The 20,156-nt window shown below is 39.2% G+C and overlaps 1 protein-coding gene across 1 annotated transcript in view; it reads left to right on the forward strand.

Annotated features, from left to right (window-relative positions):
* Positions 1-20,156, forward strand: part of SYTL5 (synaptotagmin like 5) — a 143,059-nt gene that overhangs the window by 113,508 nt on the left and 9,395 nt on the right. Inside the window, exons 10-16 of the mRNA XM_067545114.1 lie at positions 483-575; positions 6,571-6,636; positions 7,524-7,702; positions 10,166-10,268; positions 11,774-11,935; positions 17,535-17,643; positions 19,335-19,470. Coding sequence (XP_067401215.1) covers positions 483-575; positions 6,571-6,636; positions 7,524-7,702; positions 10,166-10,268; positions 11,774-11,935; positions 17,535-17,643; positions 19,335-19,470 — 848 coding nt within the window. The remainder of the gene's footprint in view (positions 1-482; positions 576-6,570; positions 6,637-7,523; positions 7,703-10,165; positions 10,269-11,773; positions 11,936-17,534; positions 17,644-19,334; positions 19,471-20,156) is intronic.

The raw sequence follows: 20,156 nt of genomic DNA on the forward strand, positions 1-20,156 counted from the left end.
AACCCACTACTGGTCTCCAAAGCCATCCAGTTTTCATATTTATTTTCTTAAGATTTGAAAAATACTTATTCCATCCCTCCCTTGTCTCCAAACCTAAATACGTGCGTGAAGATATCTAACAGCAATAGCAGAATAGGGTAATTCAAATGTACTACTGAGAATATAGGGTGCTTGGAAATCAACTTTGTTATGTAGTGCCCTACCATGCAAGAAGGAAATCCATTTCCTACTCTGGGACATAGAATTCTGGAGGTTTTACGGTTTTCAAACAGCTGAAAGGTGAGCCAGCAGTGCCCTTTGTTCCTACTGTACTGATTGTAACTGTGTAAAGTTGTTGAAAGTATAAATCAAAACTCCCTCTGGAGACTTGAATTTGGGAGTTTTGTTGACACAATCTTCCTTAAACAGAAAAATATGGAATAAAGCTGAGAAAGGAGTCAAATTCACTGCAATTGAATGACACTTTCTTTCATTGTGATTAGGATTACCTGGACGAGATAGAGGAAGATGCTGATGATCTAGTGGCCTCTCATTACCTAAGAAATCGCGGCTATTTGACAAGTGGATTATCAACAGTAAGCTCTCCACTGGAAAACATCGAGAATTTCTTCACTCTTTCTCACTAAGCAAACAGTTTTTTTCTGAAGTAGATGTGGGTTAATGACCCAGCACACACATTGGTCATTCCGTTTCATTCGGTCGATGTTTTTCATAATGATTCTGATCCAGACTTCCTTTCCTACTGCTCTTTAGTAACATCTTTGACTTCGTGATGATTTTTCTGTTTGTTGTGTTTTAGTATCCCTATCTATAAAGCTCAAATTCCATTCTCAGCAATCAGTACTGAAGCAGAGATCCATTTTTCTTTATTGTATAGCTGTCTTCCCTGCACAATAAAGACTTTGGGACCTGATCTGCAGAAGTGCTGAGCACTTTACACAAGGTGCTGAGTGCCTTCACCTCAAAATGAACTCAAAAGAAGGCGTGGCTGGGTCACTCTCAGCATCAAGCTCTTAATAGTAATTAATTTTAGCGGTTTTCTGTTTGACAGATGTAAACAGTGAGAAATTACACTAAGAAACCCGAAACATCTGGCCAGTGTAGATATTCTGTCAAAATGAGCAAACCTAGAATAGCTAATATTACTATAAAGAGAGAATGTGGCTTTAAAAGAAAACCCTTTGTTACTTGTAATGATACCATTATCAGAAGGATGCATGATTACATCCACTATGCCTGACTTCTGGCCACTGTCAGACAAGCTTGTTAAGCAGATAAAACATCTTTCACCGGACATTAGGGACATCAAATATCTATACTAGTAGGAAAGAAAATGCTTAGACCTGATTCTCTTTTAAAAGTTTTGTTAAAGTGTAGCAGTGGAAATTGTCTACGTTCTGAGGAGTGGGGAAGAGCATAGAGACACAATTTATGGATAATTGAGGGTTAGGGATCTTCTCGGGGGGTGGGGAGAGTAAACAATAAGCATTGTTCACTTGCATGTGCCAAGTCATGAAGTGAGATACTACCAGGCCTATACATGGAGAGATTAAAAATGGGATTTATACTGTGTTGTAACAAGCTTAGTTTTTCAGAGTTAGCCTGGAGAAATGGTTGACTTGAAGCCTTTTTATTTAATTGGAACAGGATCCCACCCTGTTCTGTTTCTACTTCCTTCTCATCGCAGCCTTTGAAGGGGTTGTGAATGTTTGGGTTCACTTTGGGGAAAAAAGGAACATCTTTTTAAGCTCCTTGCAACATACAAGTGCTTTTATTTTATGTATTTGCATTGTGTGTCAGTAGCCTCAGAACCCAGAGTTGGTTCTGGAGTTGGTTCTAATGCTGACCCAGCAAATATATTCCATTGTCTATGCAAAACAATCCCAGCATAGCTCATACAGTTCAAATAAATTTCATATGCATAGTGTAAAATATTTGGGCATCAGATCTGCTGAAAGCATTTCTGCTTTCCATGAAAACAATTGTATATTTCTGTAACACTTTTTTTCATTCCCATGACACTTCACATACAATATACAGTGAACCAGATCCTTAGCCCAAAGAAGACTGCTTTGTGCTATTCCAGCAGTGTAGAGCAGCCTTAAATTTCTTTGACGTGGCCAGCTGTGGATCCCCTTAGAGCAGGGGAATCCCACATGGAATAGAGTTGGTGTAACCAGCTCTACACAATCCATTTATACTCCATGAGATAGGAGGCATGCTGAGGGGAAGGGGCACAAGTAGTGCACACTGCAGCCAACCAGAAATTAGAGCAGTCCTTAGGCTACTTTAACTCACTCCTGAGATCTGACTGACTGACTCCCCAGCAGCTCCAGGGATTGGGAGATTGCCAAAGTGACATACAGCCAGTTTTGCCCACCCTCCCTTAGGTCATGTGCCAAAATAGCTCTGTGGGACCCAAGATTGAGGCAAATATATACAGTGCCAATGAAATGCAGCAATCTCTGGGTTGGAGGGTGGTAGCGAGGTGAACAAGTGATCAGGACATTTGATATAAAGGAAAGGGAAATGAACAGTAGGAATATGAACTCTATTGAATGGAATATGATATTGTATCTTTAATGTCCCACACAAGCACACAGGAATTCCATTAAATGTCACAGTATTCTTGCCAGCAAGTTGAAGTATGGGTTGCATGAATGGACTATAAGGTGGATAGAAAGCTAGCTAGACCATAGGTCTCAACGAGTAGTGATCAACAGCTTGATGTCTAGTTGGCAGCCAGTAACAAACTGAGTGCCCAAGGGGTCGGTCCTTCGGCCAGTTTTGTTCAGCATCTTAAATAATGATCTGGAGGATGGAGTGGACCGCACCCTCAGCAAGTTTGCAGATGACACTAAGCTGCAGGAAGTGGTAGATATGCTGGAGGGTAGGGATAGAATACAGAGTAACCTAGAGATATTAGAGGATTGGGCCAAAAGAAATCTGATGAGGTTCAACAAGGACAAGTGCAGAGTCCTGCACCGAGGACGAAAGAATCCCATGCACTCCTACAGACTGGGAACCAATGAGCTAGGCAGCAGTTCTGCTGAAAAGGACTTGAGGGTTACAGTGGACAAGAAGTTGGATATGAGTCAACAGCATGCCCTTTTTCCCAAGAAGACTAGCAGCATATTGGGCTGCATTAGTATGAGCATTGCGAGGGAAGTGATTATTTCCATCTATTCGGCATTAGTGAGGCTATATTTGGAGTGTTGCGTCCAGTTTTGGGCCCCCCACTACAGAAAGGATGAGGACAAACTGGAAAGAGTCCAGCAGAAGGCAATGGCAATTATTAGGGAACTGGAGCACATGACTTATGAAGAGAGGTTGAGGGAACTGGGCTTGTTTAGTCTGCAGAAGAGAAGAATGAGGGAGGATTTGATAGCGGCCTTCAACTACCTGACGAGGGGTTCCAGGGAGAATGGAACTAGGCTGTTCACAGTGGTGGCAAATGACAGAACAAGGAACAAAGGTCTTAAGTTGCAGTGGGGGAGGTCCAGGTTGGATATTAGGAAGAACTTTTTTACTAGTGGTGAAGCACTGGAATGGGTTACCTAGGGAGTGGGTGGAATCTCCAGTCTTAGAGGTTTTTAAGGCCCGGCTTGATAAAGCCCTGGCTGGGATGATTTAGTTGGGGTTGGTCCTGCTTTGAGCAGAGAGTTGGACTAGATGACCTCCTGGGGTCCTTTCCAACCCTAATATTCTATGTCACCTCCAAAAGCCTTGCCTTTAGTAGCATGGAATTCAGCTTGCTTTGGAAGAAGAAAGGGCTGAGTCAAACTTTTTATTCCAGGGTTTCAAGAAATTCAAGGAATCAGAGTTAAGAGACCTGGGCATTTCAGGCCAAATCAGCTCTAGTAAGCAACTGTGACTCAATCAAAATCAATTGAATTATACCCACTTAACCAAAGTTGAATTTGACTTGTTGCCAGCACTAAAGGCTTGCTAGTCTATAGGGTTTATAGATTAATTCCTTTCCTTGCTCTGAACCTGAGATTGGAGTTGCAGGTGCTCAATAGCTCTCTTGGTTAGGGCCCTTAGTTGTTAACTACATTTAATGAGCACTTTCAGTACCAGGCTTTCTCTTTCTATATAGATTCCTTTTGACCTTTCTCCTAATCTAAATGCAGCTTTCCTGCTGCAGTAGAACTGAGATGATCTCATGCCTCAGTGCGCCTTTCCTCTTCACATCCACCCCAGCATGCTTATTAAAGTCGCTGCATGCTATGTTAATGGAAAAGCTTCTATCAGCAAGACGCTTTTCTTCCCCCCTGGAGTGGCTCAGTTTTTGCAGGTCTGTTTTAACTTACTCTGAGTGTATGCTATTAGTAACATTCCCCATCTCTAATACTCTCACTTTTCTGATTTTATTTAATTTATTCTGTGCATCTCATCCTTTAGCTTTGTACAAATTCTGTAAGTGCTTGGCTTGTTGCTGAATTTTAGCCTCTGATAATGATTTTACTAATGACTTTGTACTGTAATACTGTGGCACAAAATAATACTATAAATGCCAAATGATTTTATAGAAATCTGACTAAGGAAATTAGAGTGTGGATACTTAGTGCCCTGAAAATAAAACCCACAGTATTTGGGCTAAAAGAGAAGAGTGGTTACTTTTCACAGGTTCCTCCATTGGACACAATAACTTGTCATGACCATCACATCAGTATGATTCCTTGTTCCAGTGTTTTATATTTTACCAGTAAGACATAAAATGCTAAAGCTGATAAATACAGGCCTCAGGTGTTTAGTAAAATGAAGCTCAATGCTCACTGATACTCTTAGTGATATTTGTGACTTACGATTGTTACATGAGAATGTTTTCTTTAAACAGCCAGATGTATCGTATTTAACACAACTCCCAGTGTAAATCTCACAAAACAAAAGGGTTTTATTGTAAGAAGTGAAAGATTTTAGTTATGAAATGTTTTCTAAATTAGTCTGTTGTTTTATTAATGGTTTGTTAGCAATGTAGGGATTTTCTATTTGAATTCTGGCTCAAATGTGACTGCTTTAGTCATTTTCATTCCCCATATCCCCCTTGAACAATGGAAAAAGCTCCAGAATGGGCTCAGATTGAGCAAAGAACAATCCTCCCCCCCCCCCCCCCCCCAAAGTGTTAACATCACATAAATAAGTCAGGCCCAGATTTTCAAAAGTTGTCACTTACATTGTTACACTTCCACTATGTGCATAAATAGACATTTTCATGCATAGAATGGATAATTTCATTCAAAAGCACCTGTTTGAATGCATCCATTTTGTGTGTGTGTGTGTGTGTGTGTATCTATAACAGGTAGAGGTGTGTAAATATTGGGGGGTGCACTTTCGGCAACACCCTTTGAAAATTTAACCCTAAATGTATCAAGACTAGAGGAAAATCTAATTTGTGCAGTAATGCAGATTGTAGATTGCATGGTGACTTGAACCAGTCCTGGCCTAGAAGTTTGAGCCAATGTGTATAAATTACTGTGCATATCTGGGTTTGGTTGGAATGTGATACCACCATACCCCCTAGCGTTAAAACTGAACTGCAGTACAAAACACATACATAGTGATAAAGAGCCAAAGCACTTTTATGATGTATAAAATTAACTTCAGACTTTTTGGGGTTTTTATAGAAAAGCATTTTCTGGTTGTTTGGTTTTAGATCTGAAGTATCAAGAATCTCCACACCAGTTCTTACTTTCCTTCCTTTGCTGCAGGACATTAGCAAGATGTTTGGAGGGCCCAACCAGTAATGTCACAAAAGGTTATAGCTCAAGTTGTCTCTTCTTTCCCTTAAGTGTGTTCATAAATTCTCTCTCAGTTGGTTAGAAGAGGAGTTGGTGATTGAGTTATAAACTCCTGTGACCTCACTGGTGAGATCTTTCAGACATCTTGCCAAGGTCCTTCACAACAACAACGGGCCCCTGATGTTCTTGATACTTCACTTTAAAAAAAAAAAAAAAAAAAAGGCATTTTTTCACGAAACATGGAGGGCGATTGTAAAGGAATAGTAAAGGGTAAAACCAGAAAAAGGTTTTGTTTTACATGTACCCTTGAAAACGCCACAGAATTAGCCTCTCCACCTGCAAGTGTTCAGAGAAGCTTGCTCTAATCACAATTTTAGTTTCTTATGAAGGCCCCATTGCTGCGAACACGTGCATGCTGAAATGTTCACACAAGACCACTAACTTCAATAGGAATAGTCATGTATAGAGTTAACTTGTGTGTTTGCAGGATTAGGGGCCTCCCTAATCATCTGTGGTGAGTCTGTGCTCGCATTAAATTGTTTAGTGCTACCTTAATCCAGCATTTGTCACTAACCTTAATCCAGCTATTCCTGCAATACTCCAGGAGATAAGCAGGCGATACTTTTGCACTCATTATACAATTCATTATTGGAGAGAGATTTAGTTATGGCTTTGGGCCTCACTGCAATAGGTACTGTATCACTATTATCAGCACCTCACTACTGTACCTACCTGCCTAGTCTGGAGAGCTTGTCATTGCTTTTCTGAATTCTTACTGCAGCTATCTAATGATATTTTTCTCTTGACCTTTGCATTGTCTTCCTGAAAGAATTTTCCTGAAGGCTCTGACAGGAAATGCTCCTACTTAAATGTACCTGAAGCAGATGGTGATACTGTGAGTTCTCTTGCTTCCTCTGAACTGCTTTTCTGACTTTGTAGGGTTTCCCACTCATTCCCTCTTTGTGCTGAGAACTGTCTCTGTGGTTTACACAGGCTTTATACATACAACAGTTTAAAGATGCCAAAAGTTAGATACATTTTTTTATCAATATTATTTAACAACTAGGCAAAAAAAATAGTACACCAGACTTTTAGAATGCGTTGGGATTCTGCAGTGTACAAACGGTCTTAATTTTGTTCTATAAAGATTTAATTCTTTCTCAGTAATTTTTGAAGTGTGAAATCCCCACCAGAAAATAACTTTGCTGGCTCAGAGGAGCATCAAATAATTGTACAGAGACAATTATGAAATGTGTGACATGTGTTTATGCTCTTAGAAATGCCCATGTTGAGTTGACATTGCTGTATCAGGATATATGTTTTTGTATCATTTCCAGTATGGGGTTTCATATAATTTCCTCTGAAGCACCTGGTACTGGCCACTGTCTGAGATAGCATATTGACCTAGAGGGACCATTGGTCTGCCCCAGTATGGCAGTTCTTCATTCCTGGGCCTTCTATGTGGTCGTAGACAATTTACTCAACCTGTGTGTTCCTCAGTTGCCCCATTGGGAAATGGTGATGATATTAATTTAACCACCGTTATAAATCACTTTGAGTTCTATATATGAAGAAATACTGTGTAGGCATTTGAGAGATTATGATGATACCTTTCTATATTAAATGCAAGCACATGGCAATTCTGTTCTTCCTTTGGTGTCCTAGTTTTCATAGCAGGGTCAGCAGAACAGTAATTGCAGGGCTGTAATTATATGAAAAAAGCTGGTTCTGGAAAGAGATTGATTGAGCTTCCAAGTCTTCTTCTTTTGATCTTTATTTCAGACTAGCATTAACAGCCTGCTGAGTGTTTACAGTGAAACTGGGGACTATGGCAACGTGAAGGTCAGTGGGGAAATACTTCTCCACATCAGCTACAGCTACAAAACGGGTGCCCTCAACATCCTGGTAAAAAACTGCAGAAACCTGGCCTTAGCAGATGAAAAGAAGCAAAGAACAGATCCGTAAGCACAGAGATTTCCCTTCTTAAGCTTTCCTTGAAGTGCCCTCAGCCTTACTGCACAGTTTGATGCTCTAGACTGCACGTGGAACATATTACAGCCCTTCGCTATGTGGTCTGGTAAAAGGGAAAGGAAGCCTTTCACCTCTAGGTCCCGAGTGATCAGAAGCCATTTCACTCTGATGGCTGTTTCGGTTCCCATGTGAAATGTGTTGGTGTTTTCAGTGTCTTTCCTAATGCGGGAGAGTTCATGTGATCAATAACCACAATTGCACTTGAAAATAATTGATATCCTTATAAGCAACGTGGGCACAAGGGCCAAGGATCTGAATGGACACAGAGACTCAACTAATTTCTTATCATGAGTCAAGACTTATGAGGAGAGGCTGAAGAAACTAGGCTTGTTCAGTCTACATAAGAGAAGAATGAGGGGGGATTTGATAGCAGCCTTTAACTACCTGAAAGGGGGTTCCAGGGAGGATGGAGCTAGGCTGTTCTCAGTGGTGGCAGATGACAGAACAAGGAGCAACGGTCTCAAGTTGCAGTGGGGGAGGTTTAAGTTGGTTATTAGGAAAAAGGTTTTCACTAGGAGGGTGGTGAAGCACTGGAATGGGTTACCTAGGGAGGTGGTGGAATCTCCATCTTTAGAGGTTTTTAAGCTGTGGCTTGACAAAACCCTCGCTGGGATTATTTAGCTGAGGTTAGTCCTGCTCGGAGCAGGGGGTTGGACTAAATGACCTCCTGAGGTCCCTTCCAACTCTATGATTCTAAGATTGAAGTACATTAGAGGGATAGTCCTGGGAAGATTTGCTCTGACTTTGATAGAAGATTTTATCTGCCAGAGGTGTTAGTGTGGCGCCTTTATAGAACTGTAAATTCCCTTATTTTAAAATAGCCATTTCCTAGTAATAAAAACATTGCCAGAAAAAGCAACATATAGAGTAGAAAGAAATCACATTCTTTCTCCCTTATTCCAAATTTACCTCTTTCTAAAATCAAACATAAACACTAAGTTCCACTTTACTCATTGCTCTTTTTTCTTATAAGAAAAAATAGGTTTTGCACCAGTTCTGGAAAATGGTGTAATACAAACAATAGGACTGATTTACCACTGTTAGTCAGTCCGCTTTTATACCAGTGTAACTGGTATGCAGATGGAGTAACACTATGGTGAATTGGATCCAATCTGCGCACACAGCCTCACTGCTCTCCAAAGTAGGGGACAATCCTGCTCTTTAACAAAGACAACAGAGAGTAATCACTCCTGGATTAGTTTATAATTTGTCTTTTTTGGCCAATAACATTACAGTGTACAAACAAGCTAGTGTTAATTGTATGGTCCCGGAGAAGTCCCTATTAATGTCAGTCTTACACAAAATAATGAGCTGTTCCACAACTGTCCTTAAGTAGAACCAGAGCCAAGAGAATAATTGGCTATTACATTATTCATTTTTAATAGTTTCTGCAAATATTTGTCATAAACAAATTAATTTGAGTGATTTTTGCTGCTTTTTTTCTGACTATCCATCATTAGATCATGATATTCTCAAATCTACTATTCAAAGTTATTTGACAAAGCTTTACCTAATTTTGTTTACTCTAATTTTGTTATGTGAGTGTGCTGCTTAGTTGTAGTTGATCACAGAAGCCACGTGTTATTGCTTATTTTACTTCACTGGAGGAGTGCAATGTCTCTGCTACCAGTATTTGAGAATGCAGACTTAAAATGGGAGGGCTTTTTTACAAATATTTGTGCTAGTAAAACTCAGTTGCATGAAGGTTTTTGTAGTAAGTGAACACAAAGAGAGATGAACATGACCAAAGCAAATTCATTTTAAACTTCAGCTGTCAGTTACCAAATTTAATATCTGATTGCCTAAGCAATGCAGTGAGGCTGTGCCAAGGTTGGTCAGTCTTTTTTGTTTTTCCCCTCATCATTTTATGTCTTATCTCGTTAGTAACTGTGTGTATATCTACCCTGTTTTGTGGCAAACTATATGATAGTATATGAATTAAAAAAGCCTAAAATATTTTGAGAATTTTTTGGTGTATTAATCAAGCTCTAATAATAAAAATCACTAACCCTACAAATATGTGAAGGTAGGCCAAAGGGTGATTTTGTATGTAATTTTAAATTTTGCCTATTAGCATATATGGTCTATCAAAAATGTAAAAACTACAACACAGGAATTTGCTAATAAACCTATACACACTTCTCAGGACTGTCCAATTACTTGAACTTTGCTTTTGTGGTTATCTTGATGCCATCAGAATCCTCTGTGCATTCATGTGTTTGTAGATACAGAGCTCACTTTTCCCTGTTGAGTGTATTCTCTCTAATATTTATGCATAGATTATTCTGCAAAAATTGATGTCCTGACTAATATTTCTGGTGTAGTTTTACATGGTGCTCCCTCAGACCTGGTTGTTTTTATTCTCTGCTAATAATTTACTTCTTGATCTGCAGCTATGTCAAAGCATACCTCCTGCCAGACAAATCTCGCCAAAGTAAACGCAAGACCAAAATCAAAAGCAACACCACCAATCCAGAGTTTAATGAAACACTAAAGGTGAGAGCACTGGCATGCCTGTAATCCAGGCTGAATTTTGCTGTTAATTTTGTTATTATTTCATTTATTTATACCATAAATCAACATTGATTTTAAACATTGGGGAAAAGGTGATAAAAATGTAAATATTTGAGTTAAAATATCTAGCTGTTATAGATATTGTAGTTCTTGGCTTCTCAGAATTGAGGGATAGTTTTTTGTTTTGTTTTTTCTTTCCAGGTATAACATAACTTTTGATAATCAACTATTTTATTTTTACTTTCATGGATCTGTTTCAGAACCTTTGAAATCCCATCTACAGTGAGTTTGGAACCCAGGGTGATGGGAGTTTCAAAAATGACTAAATGACCTCTCAAGTCCCATTGAAAGGCAATGGGATTTATACACCAAAGTCCCTCAGGTGCTTTTGAAAATCCCACCCCAAATGCTTAAACGTGTTTTTTTTTTTTTCTGTAGAGGCTAATAAAAATATACTTAAATAATTTTCCTGCTATAGGGGCTTATATAATGTCTCTGGCCAGTGTAGTTGGCCTAATCTGGCTATAAAATCATTTTGAAAACTATATACATCAGCTCTGGCCAGACTGCTTACCAAGAAGACCTGTTTTGTATCACCATTTGTAAAATGGTTTATAGTATAGTTGGGTCTTGTCTGCACTGGGAAGAAGTGAGTTAGCATCCATCTAGCAAGGGGCACATTTAAACACTGTTCTCTAGGACAATCCTAATATGGCTTCCAAACTTTGTGTAGATGGGGCCTAACAATCTGATAACATTTTGTATATGTTCTGACAAAGGTGGCTTACTTGACATTTGGGTAAGAACTAAACAGCTAGATTCAATAGCAGAAAAACTGTTTGTCCTATCTGTTCCCATTACTATAATTTAAAAACTCCCTTAAAATCAATTTTTCAGGCCTTCAAGGTGAAGTCGTACCATTCTCATGGGGTAACTGATGGCCTCTTACAATCTGCTAGTTAATATATATTTTAATTGTTATCACTATAACCATTTGTGCTTTTGAAAAGTTGTGGCGATACTTTACTGTGAAGAGAGGACACTTTATCTAGAAAGTTCATTACCATGCTGTAAGCTCTTTTTTATCAAAGCTTTTTGTTACAGAATAGACTCTTATCTTAATTGTTCTATTTAATTACCATAGAAACTACTGTGAAAGAATTAAATAAAGATGATTATTCTAAGCAGTTCCCCTTGCAGTAATAACCATCTGGTAAAGAAATAATACAGACAAGTGATGGCAACAACTACAACAATAATTTAAAAAGATAAATGGAGGCTGCACAGTGAACAATTACCCTTTATAATAGCTTTCTGTAATTGAATTGATCTTCACTTGTAAAGAAAACAAATGTCTCTTCTGTACCTCATTTGTTAGCTACCATGTACTTTATGAATATACAGTTTATGTTTTTAATATAGTGCCATTATGGAACTGGAATCTACTCTCATTCAAGAGTTCCTCCACTCTGTTTGTCTTTCAATAGTATGTCATCAGCCATACACAGCTAGAGACCAGGACATTACAGATTTCTGTCTGGCACTATGACAGATTTGGGCACAACAGCTTTCTTGGGGAGGTGGAAATTCCTTTGGACTCCTGGAATTTTGAAAATCAAACAGATGAATGGTTTGTGCTTCAGCCTAAGGTGAGGATTTACAGTTTTAGTGGAATGACAGTACAGTAAAATCAATGAGGTTTTGTTGGGTTCCCCCGACCCCCCCAATGGAAGTGTGGCTGTACAATGATACATTTATAATAAATTGCTTCTGGGATGGAATTATAATAAATTTATAATGGAATTGATAATAAATTGCTTCTGTGAAAGGAATAATACTTCTATCAAACCAACACATACTGTCCATGTCAGTATACATGAATGCCTATTCAAAACAAAACCAAGCCTGTTAAAAGAATAAACATACAAATGCATCCAATAGTAGACACAACAGAAAGGGATGTATTAAAGAAATAGCACATGAAAGAATGGCCTTTTCTCAAACAATCACCTGCTAAAGGGATAGACCATTCTTTATACAGCAGTTTTAAGCATTTAACTATTTTCTATGGTAGTGAGATTCAGCATTGCTCTTTTATTCATGTTGAGTAGATAGGTGTAGCATCATGCTATTTGGTACCCAAATCAGTAGCTCTATGGAATATGGCATCTTTAGACTCCTTAATTAATGTGCTCTGTCTTCTGGCACTTATGGAATCCCTCACTGGAGAGGGCTAAAGCGTTTGTTTTTGGAATAACTTAGAAGAGCTGTTATAAACATTAAGATTATATGCTTCTAAGATGCTCATTGCTATACCAGCCAGAATCCACAGGAAGCTGATGGCTTGGACTGTCATTTCTGAAAATGGGTTTTCTTGTAATGTAAAGACTTTTGAGGGCTTGTTAGGATGACTTGGATGTAGGCTCACAACTAATTTATCTATTCATTCTTTGTAAGAACACATGTATTTTTCCTGGGCTATTTGGAGTGCTGAGTTTGATTTGTTTTCTTCCCAAATAGCTGATTCCCATACATAGTCCTGTGCTGGGAATAAATCAAGTTTAAACTAAGTCCAGTTTTATAGCTTTTCTAAATAAAACCTTAACTGCGAGGCATACAAAAATTGTGACTTTCTAGCTTAATAGCTTTCTTGTGCATGAAACATTCTCACTCAGATCTGTCAAATAAATTATGTGATTTACTATTGTTATTTTAACTCCTTTGTCCGAGTATCACTGAGCATCTTAGCCTTCTAGGCTCCACTTTATCGCAAAGAGGGGAGCAAAAGCTTGTTACGTGTGCAGAGATCAGGCAGGGGGAAGATGGTGATGAGTAGAGCTGTGTGACTAACCAATTTTTTGGTTCAGCCACCAAACCAAAAAAATTGAAGAATCAAAAATCATTTCAGGTTGGGTTGAACATTTTTTTTTTCCCTCCAGATTTTTCAAGTTGAAAAAATGTAGTATTAGGTCAAACAAAACTTTTCATTTGACCCAAAACTCAACCTTTTGTTTTGGTTTTGGAGGGGTCAAATGGTTTGTCACATTTTTTAATAAAATTGAGAGAAATTCATAACAAAAAGTCAAAATGTTTCAACGTTTCCAAAAAAACCTTTTTTTTCCCCTTGACTGAAATAATTCTGAAATAGAAATAGACCCAAATTTGCAAATTGTTTTTGGTCAGTCTGAATCTGCATTTCTTTGGTGGAAAAAAGTGTTTTCACAGAAAACTTCGCCCAGCTCTAGTTCTGAGTTGTTCCCCTCTCCATTAGACAATACTAATCCCAAAATCTGAGCAGTTGTGTGAGTGGAGGAAAGCTATTGGGCAAACAGAGTTAAGGAGAAGGCCCTGTATGGAGAATGCTCCCTTCAGAAAACCAAGAAAAATATGCTACTAAATTATGTGTGAGGTAATGCTCAGAGAACTATAAGAAGCAGTTCTGGCAGCTCCAGGTGATCCGATTGTATAGATCTTGATGCCGACAGGGCTGGTACAGGAAGTGGCCTCAGCATTTTGCTATCTCACATATGAGAATCAGTCCCTTCTTTTTGCACACTTTCCCTCTGTGAAAGCAGCAGGGAAGGGCATTTCCTATCACTCAAGTTTGCAAATGGGATGACTGGCTTCTGTATCTTGCCCTTGCTTCATAACCCCCAAAGGATCATGGTCTGCCACGATGGGGCATGCCTGTTTCCCCAGATGGCTAATGTGCATTCTGCAGTCAGTGCCCTCCACTAGGTAGGGACAAATGCTTTTCCTTTTTACTAGCAATAAAATATCTTGAGCAATGCTTTCCGCAGGCTGGCTCCATGATGGCCTCTCCTGGCTGACTCAATTCCTGGAGCAGGGGACACACTTGCCAGCATTCCCGTTTCTCTGTAGCAGCACTGGCTAGTGTAGGATTTTGCTCTTATTTAGAATTGTGAATTTTACAAGAGAGAAACACACATTTTGTGTTCAGGCTGATTATGATGTCACATTGTGAAACTACTGGACTGGAAGACTTGTGGCTCAATCTTCATCCTGCTTCACATCATCTTAAGTTTTTTAAAAAAAATCATAACAGCAAAGGCACTGATGGAGCACTTTCACTGAGACCAAAAAGTAATGAGGGCTAAGTATTTCAGCCATCCCAACTAGGAAATGTTGTCTGATTATTTCCAAACGTCTTATAAGAGCTATTCATTCTACTTCATTATTAGCAAATAAAACAAAACTAGAATATGTCTCAGGGTATGTCTACACTGCAAGCGGAATTGTCGGCAGTGCAGGATCGATTCTGTGGGATTGATTAAGCAGCAGTGGAGACCCGCTCAATTGACCCCAGAAGTCGATGCCGTTAATCCACCTCCGCAAGAAGAGTAACACTGCGTCGACTGGAGGGCATTTCTCGTCGGCGCAGCACAGTGGGGATCCCGCGGTAAATAGAAGTTAGGAAGTCAACGGGAGATATGCAAGCTACTCTACATAGCTTGCGTTTCTCCCATTGACTGCTGCCAAAATCCACTGGCAGTGTAGACCAAGCCTCATTTGCCTGCAAGGATGATCTGGCTAATGTTTCCAGAGAGAATGTTTCTCCATGTTCGCTGAAGGTAGGAATAGAGGTGATGGGCTTAATCTGCAGCAAGGGAGATTTAGGTTAGATATTAGGAAAAGCTTTCTAACCATAAAGGGAGATAAACTCTGGAATAAGCTTCCAAAGGAGGTTGTGGGATACCCCTGACTGGAGGTTTTTAAGAACAAGTTGGACAAACGCTTGTCAGGGATGGTCTAGTTTTACTTTGTCCTGCCTCAGCTCAGGGGGCTGGACTTGATGACCACTCAAGGGCCCTCCCAGCCCTACATTTCCATGATTCCCTGCTTCTATAAGCATAGCTCAGATGGTTGGTAAGCGAAGAAAAGAGATTTTTCTGAATGACAAATTATTGCAAGCAGAATTAAATATCTTGTTTGTTTAGACATCTGTAGGCAAATACTGTCCTACAGTGTGAACTCCATGTCTCTGACAAGAGTGCCAGTTAAACCTCGCTAAGGCTTGACAGCAGCCCTTGCATTTGTTGTAATCGGATGCGATTCAGCTGTTTTTAAGAAAAAAGTTGAGGATTTTAAGATTCATGTGTCCTCTGAGCATTGGCGGGTCAGTCCCCTAAGGGGAGTGAGGTCAGATCGGGAGGAGAATAGCTTTATGATTAAAGCACAGGGCTGGGAGACCTCTGTGTTACTTCCTGGGTAATGTGGGCAAGTCATTTCTGAAAATCAGGGCCTTAATTAATGTGCTTCAGTTCCCCCATCTGTGAAATGGGGGAAATTGTTCTTACCATCTTCACAGGGAAGTTGTGAGACTAAACTCACATGCTGCAGGGCATAATAAAGTTTCCTGTCTGACAGGAATTATTAGGATGAAATTTCCCCTATGGGCAGATTATTCCATAATTGTCCACTACAGGGTTTGTTGCGCCTTCGTCTGAATCCCCTCTCTCTGTATAAGCAGGAGGCAGGATCGAGCCCTAAATACTTTTATTACTCAGATGATAGACTGCAGCTTTAAGGCACTAACTTTAAATGCAGCTTGAGCTTCTGTATGTCACTTTACATATTTCTGGGGTTATTTTTTTTCCTGAAAGTAAATATCTTCACCTTGTTATTGGGATCAGGAGGCAAGCTGAACAAGTTTCGGATGCAAGTTCTCACCAGTACATTTTTTCATAAGTAGTTGAAGTATTTTGATGCAGAGCTCAGAATGTAATTCCAGGCATAGCGTACTGCCCAATCATTTGGGGCTGGTTTACACTTACCGCGAGATTCGGCGGCAGTCGACCAGAGTTACGCAAACTACGCAGAGTAGCTTGCATAACTCACGTCGACTGCTCTGCTTCCCTTCTGCGCACTGTTTACACTGCGCTGCGCTTCTTGAGGGGGTGGATTTACTCAGTCGACTTCCTGATTGGTTGAGCGGGTCTCACTGACCACTCAATCGATCCAGAAAGATCCATCTGGCAGTGGCGAATTTGTCGCCGTCAGTATAAACACCTTCCTGGTGTCGTCATATTGGGCAGCTCTTCATATATCATAGAGTTGTAGAATTGTAGGGCTGGAACGGACCTTGGAAAGTCATAAAGTCCAGTGCCTTTCATGGAGGTAGGAGCACGTAAGCCTAGACCATCCTTGACAAGTGTTTGTCCAACCTGTTCTTAAAAACCTCCAATAATGGGGATTCCACAACCTCCCGGGAAGACAAGTCCAAAGTTAACTTCGCTTATAGTTAGAAACCTTCTCCTAATATCTAACCCCAATCTGCCTTGCTGCAGATTATGCCTGAGATCTGTGTATCTGAATCTAACACACATTTGAACTCCAAGCTTGTGAAGCACATGAATAAACTCTGATTCCATGAGTTGTCTCATTGACATCAATGAGGCTACCCTTCTGAGCAAAGTTGGGTACATGCTTAAATGTTCCACAGGATTGGGAACTTAATGAAATTTCATGGGAGATTTCTCCATTGTATCCGATTTCTCTGGGAGAAATTACTGTTTACTGATATATTTATTTTATGGGTAGGGGAGACCTATGAAAGCAGCTATACATAAGTCTAATATTGCTTTTGATTAGTATGTTATCAAAAGCATAGAACACACTCCTTCTGGACTGGAATTGGAAATTTAATGCAAAAAGAAGTGCAGATTGTTTGAGAAGTGATGTCTGGGAAGAAGAAGAAAAGACATTTGGAAAGTAACATTTATTTCTCTAAATCTGTTTAGAGCAAGATTTTGCCCCTTTATTGCAAAGAATAATCCAACTGAAATCAACGGGGCTAGTTATAGAGTAAGATACTAATCAACATGAATAAGGGTATCTGAACCTGACCCTAAATTAGCTATAGTTTATGTACCCATTTTACTTTGATCTGTTTGTTTGCTGTGAGTCAGTGCTTGACCTGGGTTGGAATTTTTCTTCATTCTAGCAAACCAGATTTCTCTTTCCCGTTTGTTTACCAAACAGCATCTAGTTCAGGGCATGTGACGTCTCTTCTTCTGAGCTTTTTGTATTCCCTGACCTCTGAAATTCTCCAAAATATGGCTATCTGTATTCAATCTGTGAAGGCTGATTATCTGTGAGCAGTGTGCAGTGGCATGACCTATTTAATAAGCATATATCCTGGCTTACCTGTACAATAAAAATAATTTAAAATGAATGGGTAAATTATTAAGCTTAGATGGATTTCTGTTTTTCTTTCCTCTTCCTTAGCAGGAGGTTGCTGCAGATGTCGGACTTCAGTATAAAGGAGAGCTGATAGTTGTTTTACGCTACATTCCCCCGGAGAAAAACCTAATGCTTCCACTAGAACAGTTTCAAGGTAAAATGAACATTGTTGGCAGCATTCAGCAACATCCTCTGAGTATTGGAAAAAACTTGTATGATGAAAGCTGAGGTATAAAGTCACAGAGTTGCAGAAGGTTGAAGTTATATGGCAATAAATTAGGCACCTATATCTTAGGGAATTTCAAAGTAAAAATGCTTCTTCCGTGCCCCCATGAGATGTCATCTATGCACCATTAGGAGTCGGTGCATGGCTGTGACATCATTAAAAAGGCCCACTTGATCAACAGCCATGGTTTAGGACAGTCATCATCCAAAGCAATACTCTAATCCAGAGTTGTTGCCTACAGACTTCTTGTGTCCTTTGTCCAGTCTAGTTTCAAATATTACATAGCTGATCAAAGTAATGGGACTACCACAGTTCCTCTTGGGAGAGTATCCTTAGTGATACACATCTCACTATTCAGAACCTTTTCACACTATTTAGTCTACATTTTCCTTTGCGCCGTTTCATTCCATTACTCCTACTGTATTTATATCCCTTTGGATCCTATTAGAATTGCTTAGGGTGGTCGATTATAATCCTCTGAAATTGGCAGTGTTTCTGTGGAGGAAAATATTATTAGTTACTACACGTATTGCGGTAGCAATGACCAGCTAGTAATTCTGTCCTTGGACACACACAATATACAGACAGACCACAGGCAGAGATGTTTGAGCACAAGAGGAATGTATTGGCAAAAGACACAATACTACTTTGCAAGAATTGGTAGCATATTAGGCTGTTTTCTTAGATTAATTATGTTCCATTTACTGGCAGTAAATTCCAAGGTACTCTGCTATCATCTGATAGTCTTTGATCTGAGGAAACCAGCTGCTGCATGTTGTAATTTGTATTCCCCGGGTGTTTTGAGTTCTTACAGAATTAATCTTACTCAGAAAGCACAGTGACTACACAGGTGTGAACTAATGGCCTTCACAGCACATGGATCTGAGCAATTTTTATTGTCACTAATCTAGGTCTTAATTAAATAATTTTTAAAAAATTCTTGATTTTTTTATGGAAATAAATGATGATGATGTGACTTGTGCAAGCTCATAGTAGAGTTCCTGCTGATAAACCAGTTAGAAACTGTGGCGGCTGTAAGTGTTGGTATGCTTATTCTGTTGCTCAGAGTGAGAGGTTTTTCTTTGTAACTGTCTCCCTGCACCAAGGTATCTCCTCCGGAGTGAACTTGCAGCCATATACGTCTGTATATCAAGCTTTGAGAGAGATGTTTCAGATTCTGCCTTAGAGATGAGGCTGTGTGATAGCATCTCCTCTTTGCCACCGCCACTTGGAATGTTTATTTGCCTTTGGCTAGAAAAGCATCTGTAACAGCAGAAAAGAAGGAAGAGGATTTAAAGAAAACACGACTTTTCCCCTTTAACGTGTTATTACGACAATATTTGTACTTGGAGACTTAGGACAGTCCAGCCCTGTGGTGTCTGTTGAGGATTGACCATGTTTTCAAGTCAAATTTTTTTTACTGGGTGTGGGATGATTTCCTTTTCCTGCACCCTGTTTACAAATAAAGGGACAGATTGTAAACACAAGCAGTACTTCATTCCTCAAATAGTCCTGTCCAAGTAAATGAGTGGCAGAATCTGGCCAAAAAGGCTTACATTTCCAAACTATTTTTGTAGTAGATAGTTCTTGATTTTGTTGTTGGTTTGTTTTATGTGCAGGAAAGAAGAGTTTTAAAAAAGGAAAGAAAGGAGAGGCACAACTGCCTTCTGGGGGCATACTAGAGGTCCTCATTAAGGAAGCCAAGAATTTAACAGCTGTGAAATCAGGAGGCACTTCTGACACATTTGTTAAAGGGTAATTTTTACTTTCCCGTATTTTGTGCAGCATGTCAAGAGTAAAACTAGCTTTTGCATTAAATCCTACTTTATCTGATCATCATTTTCGTCCCATAGATACTGAACTTTGCTCCTTACAAAGAAGTTGCACCTCAAAATGGAGTTTGTTTAAATTCTCTTTGTCCACTATATTTAAATGTAGGTCATAATCTGTGATCTGAAATAAGAGCTTTAATTTTGCTTTGTAGACTTCAATATGTGGCTTTGAAATTTGACATGAAAGATAATGCTAGTTTTGTTCTCTTTTTTAAAAAAGAGGAGTATGTGATATATGTACACATACTATATACACATTTATGTAATACAGTACGATTTCAGATATATAGTGTCAGGTTTTGCTTTATACATATGCCTCATAGTATTTATCTTTCAGCATTTTGACTCAGAAATTGAATATACCTGAATAAGCAGAAAATATTTGATATAGGAACACACTTATGTCTGTATAAATAAACATAATCCTGCATGATAGATTATTCGAGATTCATCATAAATGTAAGCATGGTACTCAAGGTGTTAAATGAGTGAAATATGGACAGCTGAGTGTCCCTCCTTGCCATTTTTTCCTGTCATTAAAAGCTTTCATAGTTGCCTGTTTTACGCATAGTTGTGTGTTCGTTATAGTCTCCATATTTTTGTTGAAAT

This window comes from Emydura macquarii, unplaced genomic scaffold (assembly GCF_026122565.2).
Source record: "Emydura macquarii macquarii isolate MOO-44397 ecotype Brisbane River unplaced genomic scaffold, CSIRO-AGI_Emac_v2 contig_1043, whole genome shotgun sequence".
NCBI lineage: Eukaryota > Metazoa > Chordata > Testudines > Chelidae > Emydura > Emydura macquarii.